This window comes from Physella acuta, unplaced genomic scaffold (assembly GCF_028476545.2).
Source record: "Physella acuta isolate Inbredline_101_S28 unplaced genomic scaffold, ASM2847654v3 ptg000319l, whole genome shotgun sequence".
Classification (NCBI taxonomy): domain Eukaryota; kingdom Metazoa; phylum Mollusca; class Gastropoda; family Physidae; genus Physella; species Physella acuta.
This window is the reverse complement of record NW_026731838.1, coordinates 674,952-680,761: the sequence shown is the minus strand read 5'-3', so window position 1 is coordinate 680,761 and position 5,810 is coordinate 674,952. Positions and strand designations below refer to the sequence as shown.

The 5,810-nt window shown below is 35.0% G+C and overlaps 1 protein-coding gene across 1 annotated transcript; it reads left to right on the top strand.

Annotated features, from left to right (window-relative positions):
• The first annotated feature begins 247 nt into the window (after nucleotides 1–247).
• On the top strand, nucleotides 248–5,810 carry LOC131940487 (uncharacterized). The gene is made up of 4 exons (XM_059299147.1): nucleotides 248–368; nucleotides 4,164–4,276; nucleotides 4,638–4,875; nucleotides 5,545–5,810. Exons 1-4 carry the CDS (start codon nucleotides 248–250, stop codon nucleotides 5,808–5,810), a joined length of 738 nt encoding a protein of 245 aa, XP_059155130.1.

Here is a 5,810-nt window from a genome sequence, read left to right as displayed (position 1 = left end):
GTACTAGGTTATTAATGCTAACACGTCTCGATTTCGAATCCAGATACAAGTCAGTAGTGTGGACTATTATTGTTGTGAATATTTTTGGATGATAAGTGAGCATTAGTTTCCTATCAAAAGAAATCTATAAAAAAATTGTAAAATACTTCCACAGAATCTGCGTGCAACGAACTTGGCCTCTTTTTCCGCCGGCGGTTTTGTAATAGAGCCAATCAGCGGAACTAATGTTGAGACTGTTTACATAAAAATGACTTTCTATGACGCTAAATGTTCAGATGCTGGCGTCTACATTTGTCAAGCAACGTACGCTGATTCAGTCGATGGGAATATCCATTCAACATACGAGAATCAAAGTGTCGACACTTTCAGTAAGTTTTTAATACCTCACTCATACATGGGTTAACTGGCTGTGTCCTAGAGGCCCTTGGAATTTTGAACGGGCCCCCAAACCCAGATTTAGATTATCAATCTGCATGTTTTCCCCATCAAAGCATGAAGATTATCCTCGTATTAATTAAATTTTATGCGACGAATGAAAGCACAAATAAACATATTACAGCACCGTTCTTACGGGCACATATTTTTTTTACGATAGACCCTCGGGCTAGTATTCTGTCTCTGAACAGAATTCGCCAACCTGATTCATAAATAGTATGTTGTGTACTTTATAAGAATTGTATTGTGTTACACTATTCCTAAATTCTCAACTGTTGTCTATAGTGAACATGTAATTAATCTATATACTACTAAAAGTCAAGTTTGTTTACATGTTTGAATATTTTTTTTTTGTTTTTTTGTTTGTTTGTTTGTTTGGCTATTGACTATCTCGCATGGTTGCACTCATCGTGGAGAGCTGTAAAATAGTATGTAGGTAGAGAATTTTTTTTTTAAGACAGACTGTTAATTACACATTTATTTAAAGACGTTAATTAATTTATTGATTTATTCATACGCAGAGTAACCCTATTTTTTTTAAAAGTGTAGAACGACCACTACACTCGGCGGGACCGTGACGTCACAGTTTTTTGTTTACTCTTTAGTACAATAAAATGGCGGCGTCTATCGAAGAAAATTGTGTTCCCATTCAAAAGTTTAACGCGTTCTAAATCTAATTTTCTGTCGGTCATAACTTTAACAATACGTCCGTTTGCTGTATTTATTACGTTCCAACACTTATATCAATTTTCAACTCTCTTTTTTCATTTAGTTTTACAATAAATTTCTCTAGATCTAAAATCTGTCCAAGAAAGTTATTTATAGATCTAGATCTAGAATCTAGATCTTGGTCAAATCAAAGATTTAATAGTTATAAATACAATCCAAAAAAAACTAGACTTAAGCAAACCAGTCGTAGATCTAGAATATAGATAATTCTATCTATATTTAGATAATAATGAGTTTCTATATACTAAACTATTTTATACCTTTATTATTTTATATAATTCTTTGTTTGGAATATGGTAATTTTGAAATGCTCGCTCCGGGCCTATGAGCGTAGCTAATGATTAGATCTAGATTCTAGATCTAGCAAGAAAAACTAAACTTAAGACTTGAGCAAACCAGTCGTAAATCTAAAATATAGATAATTCTATCTAGATTTAGATAATAATGAGTTTCTATATACTAAAATATTTTAGACCTTTATTATTTTGTATAAATCTTTGTTTCGAATATGCAAATTTTCAAATGCTGGATCCGGGCCTATTGGCGTAGCTTAAGATTCATACGCCGCTTCGATGCCGGTAAGTTTGCTAAATTATAAACGTAAATTTTAAATATAGCTCAGTCGTAGATCTAAAATATAGATAAATTTCTATCTAGATTTAGTTAATAATGATTTTCTATAACCTAAACTATTTTAGACCTTTATTATTTTATAGGCCTATAAATCTTTGTTTGGAATATGGTAATTTTGAAATGCTCGCTCCGGGCCTATGAGCGTAGCTAATGATTAGATCTAGATTCTAGATTCTAGATCTAGCAAGAAAAACTAAACTTAAGACTTAAGCAAACGAGTCGTAGAATCTAGATCTAGATAATTCTATCTAGATCTAGATAATTTCAGACCTTCTTTATTTTATATAAATCTTTGTTTGGCTAAATTAAGATAAAATTTAATTTGAAAGTTACTACTACTAGACTTAGATCTAGATCTATGCGCGTAAATCAAGTTGCACAATTGAGACTCAAAGTATAGTATAAAAATTGATTTGTGACGTCACGAGGAAATAGCTAAGTTGGTAGCGTAGTCCGCTCTCATGCGGATGGCACAGGTTCTAGACCAATATGTCAATGATATTTTTTTTCAATTTTTTTTTTTTTTTAGATGTGAATGATAAAGTTGCCTATCTGAATTTGGCAGGATAGGTACAGGGCAGGTGAAGTAGAGTTCATCTGTTTCTTTGTCCTAAGCATATGAAAGGATAGTGTGGTCAAAGACATGCTCGGCTGGAATCGTTTTTTAAACGATAAAAACATGTTGTCTGAGACTTGGCGGGACACTGGGCAGGTGAAGTAGAGTTGAGTAGGTCATATGTGACGTCAGTATATGAAGGGATAGTCCGAAATCGGTGTTTTCGGTGTTTTTAAAAGATAAAAAACATATTTTTGAATGTGGGGTCTGTTTTTTGTGACGTTAAGTGACACTGCAGTAGCGTAGCGAGGAGGGGGGGGGGGGGGGCGGGAGGGGAGGCGGGGGGGGGGGGGGAAGGGGAGGCGTGGGGAGGTGGAGGGGGGAAGGGGGTTGACATATGTTGGGGCGCCAAAATTGTTTGGAAAAATAAATTGAAAGGTTGAGGGGGGTGCAAATCGAAAGTTTGAGTGGGGGGGTGCACATCAAAAGTTTGAGGGGGGGGGGGGTTGCAAATCGAAATCTTGCGGGGGAGGGGGGGGGGTTAAAATCGAAAAGTTTGTCCCCGGGCGCCGGGAAGGGTCGCTATGCCTCTGAGTGACAGACGTGATGTTTTTTGATGGATGACCCCAGAAACCCACAGTTATCCAACGGATGACGGGTATTCTAGTTTATTCTAAATTTTAAAAAGTCGTCTTTTTTTGTCCTCCCGTTAGCAATAGTAATTGGTGTCCGGTTAAAACCCTACTGGACGTATCCCCCCCCCCCCTCCCGCGACATAAACCCCCTGCACAAAAACCCTCCCATAGTAGTTTATATAAGGAAAAACCAAAGATAATAACAAAGATCAATAATTAAAACCTAAAAAAACATTAGAAAAAATACTTAGTGATTATGTTCAATAAAACTTTAAACGCAGGTTGAAATTCGAGCATTGCTATTAATATTAATTTTTCTATTTTGATAAAAAGTAACATGAATTTGTTTGTGTACAATAAAACTTTCGAAGCGATTGTTCCTTTTAAGAAAGTCAACGAACTTCAATATATTTGCGTGGCATAATCCAATATTGGAATGGAAACTGCTGTGCCAGCCTTCAAATTAGTTGTTTGTTTTTGGCATATTGTCTTCTGCACGTGTGGAAACAAACGTTGTTTCCTACCTCGACGTTGTGGTCAGCCAATAGAGTAGTCCTCGAAAGATTCTACAATCGGCATTGCCTTTTGGGAAATTTTCCGATAATGTATCAAAGGAATTACTAATGTGTTCAGTATGCATAAAAACCAACTTATGTAACATTCTTAGCTTGAGAGCAAACTCACTATCAATTTGGTAGCGTTGTTGAAGGCCAGAGTCCTGTATTTTTCTGAAAATGTTTGAGCTAAAATAGAAAAAGCACCCTATTACTTCACAGTCTGAAAATACCATTTTAACACTTTCTATCATAGCCATTTCAAAGTCAATAGTGATAGAAATAGGATGCAGGTTTGTGTTCAAGACCGTTAGTTGCATAAACCTCAGTCGAGGGTTTATTATCCAGAGGGTTTATCTCGCGGGGGTGGGGGGAGGGGTGGGAGTTGTCCAGAGAGTTATGTCGCGGGGGTTTATATCCAGGAGGATTATGTTGAGGGTTTTATGTCCAGTGGGTTTATGTCCAGGCGGTATTAGACCGAGAGCCATAGTAACTAACTCGGCTTGGAATGTTTGTGCATTTTGCAGTCGGGAAAATTATAATATCATTTTACTTTTTAAAACTTATGATAATGTAAACATAATTGCTAATAAATATTAAACACATTATTTCCCCATACAGTTGGATTAGTCCCTGAATCCGTGACGTTAAATCCTCAGAATAAACTAGACAAGGGTCCAAATGGATCAGTCAATTCTGCTGGATCTGATGTTAACTTAACGTGTACTGTTACTGTGAGTGGTTTTTGTAAATGATACTATTACAAAGTCATGCATTTTAACAATCTAAACTGGCATTTTAAATTTTCTATCTATTAACATTCAATAAAATTTACTCATAAAACAGCTGTTAAATTAAATAACCTGATGTTCCATGGGTAAAGTGAAGTAGAGTGGACCTTTGTTTTGTTACTTTGGCGCATGAAAGCGCAGTGTGGTCAGCCTTACTCCAAGCCACTTTTACTTTCCCTAACGTGAGTCAGGTACCCATCTTACCAGTGTCGAAGCATGGACGTTCTACGTACTTGAACCCGGATTCAAACTCGAGACATTGGGTTAGAAGTCGCATGCTCTACTGTAAGCTGTATTATTGCAGGGCCCTGAATATGTAACAATTAAATGGAAAATAAATAATACATACGAAGTCAGAGGCGAATATGAATCAGTTGCTATAAACAGTACCAACAAAATGTGTATCAAGTACCGTCATTGGTCAACGCTAAGGCACCAGATTCTGAGAGAGAGCAGTGATAATGTATACACGATTGTATGTGTGGCTACAGCGAACTTAGAAGAGACAACAGTTGGGACCATGACGATATACATCAAAAATGGTAAATAAAAATATTGCTTCTCTTTATTTAACAATTGAAATACGTAGTTATGTTTTATAATAATAAAAACGGGAATTAATGTGTTGATCCAGATGTTCTTTAATTGCTAAATAGAACAATCATAAAACGCATATTAATTTTTGATATATGGCATTCTCAGTTTCTCAGTTTATGATTACGGTCAGACGAAATTAGAAACACTCTTGTAAAACATTAAATGTCCTTGCCAATATATATATATATATATATATATATATATATATATATATATATATATATATATATATATATATATATATATATATATGGAAAAATTGAACCCTCGCAATGAAAAGATATTGGCTACGCCACTGTTGTCATCTTTCTTACTAACCAGCTATATGTAAACGTAAGATGTTCGAAAAACGTGCTTATAAGTATGAACAATCAAATGAGAAATTTAAAATACTTTTTAGAAATAAAGTTCACACAAGACAAACTCACTATCTGTAAAGTATATGTTTTAGATACATTTATCAATAATTAAATGAATAAAGAACACTTTTATATAAATTACTTTCCTAATACACATTTATTTAATAAAGATACACCTTGTGTGTTTAAATTGCAACTCGGATTATCTGTATCTTGAATATTATGTTTAATATATACACTTTACATAATGTACAGAATCCAAGGCAAATGAACCAAACACAGCTTTAAAAAATCTTGAAAGTCACGACATAGTCAGCCCAGGTGATGTTCCAGAAGGTGAATCTTTCACCGTGACATGCGATGCTTCACGAGCAGGGGTTCCGGAAAATGAAACAAAAATTTCATCACTGTCTATTTATAAGAGTACTACAATGGAAACACCAAAAACAACATATGCAAAATATGAGACATTTCGCTATCCTAATACATCGGTGAGATATTTGAAAGTTAACCTATTTTAG

Bases quoted from the DNA above. Each gene is read 5' to 3' on its own strand.
- LOC131940487 (XM_059299147.1), top strand. From the start codon at position 248: ATGACTTTCTATGACGCTAAATGTTCAGATGCTGGCGTCTACATTTGT. The intron at 369-4,163 runs GTAAGTTTTTAA...TTCCCCATACAG, and splicing joins TCAAAGTGTCGACACTTTCA to TTGGATTAGTCCCTGAATCC. The intron at 4,876-5,544 runs GTAAATAAAAAT...CATAATGTACAG, and splicing joins GACGATATACATCAAAAATG to AATCCAAGGCAAATGAACCA.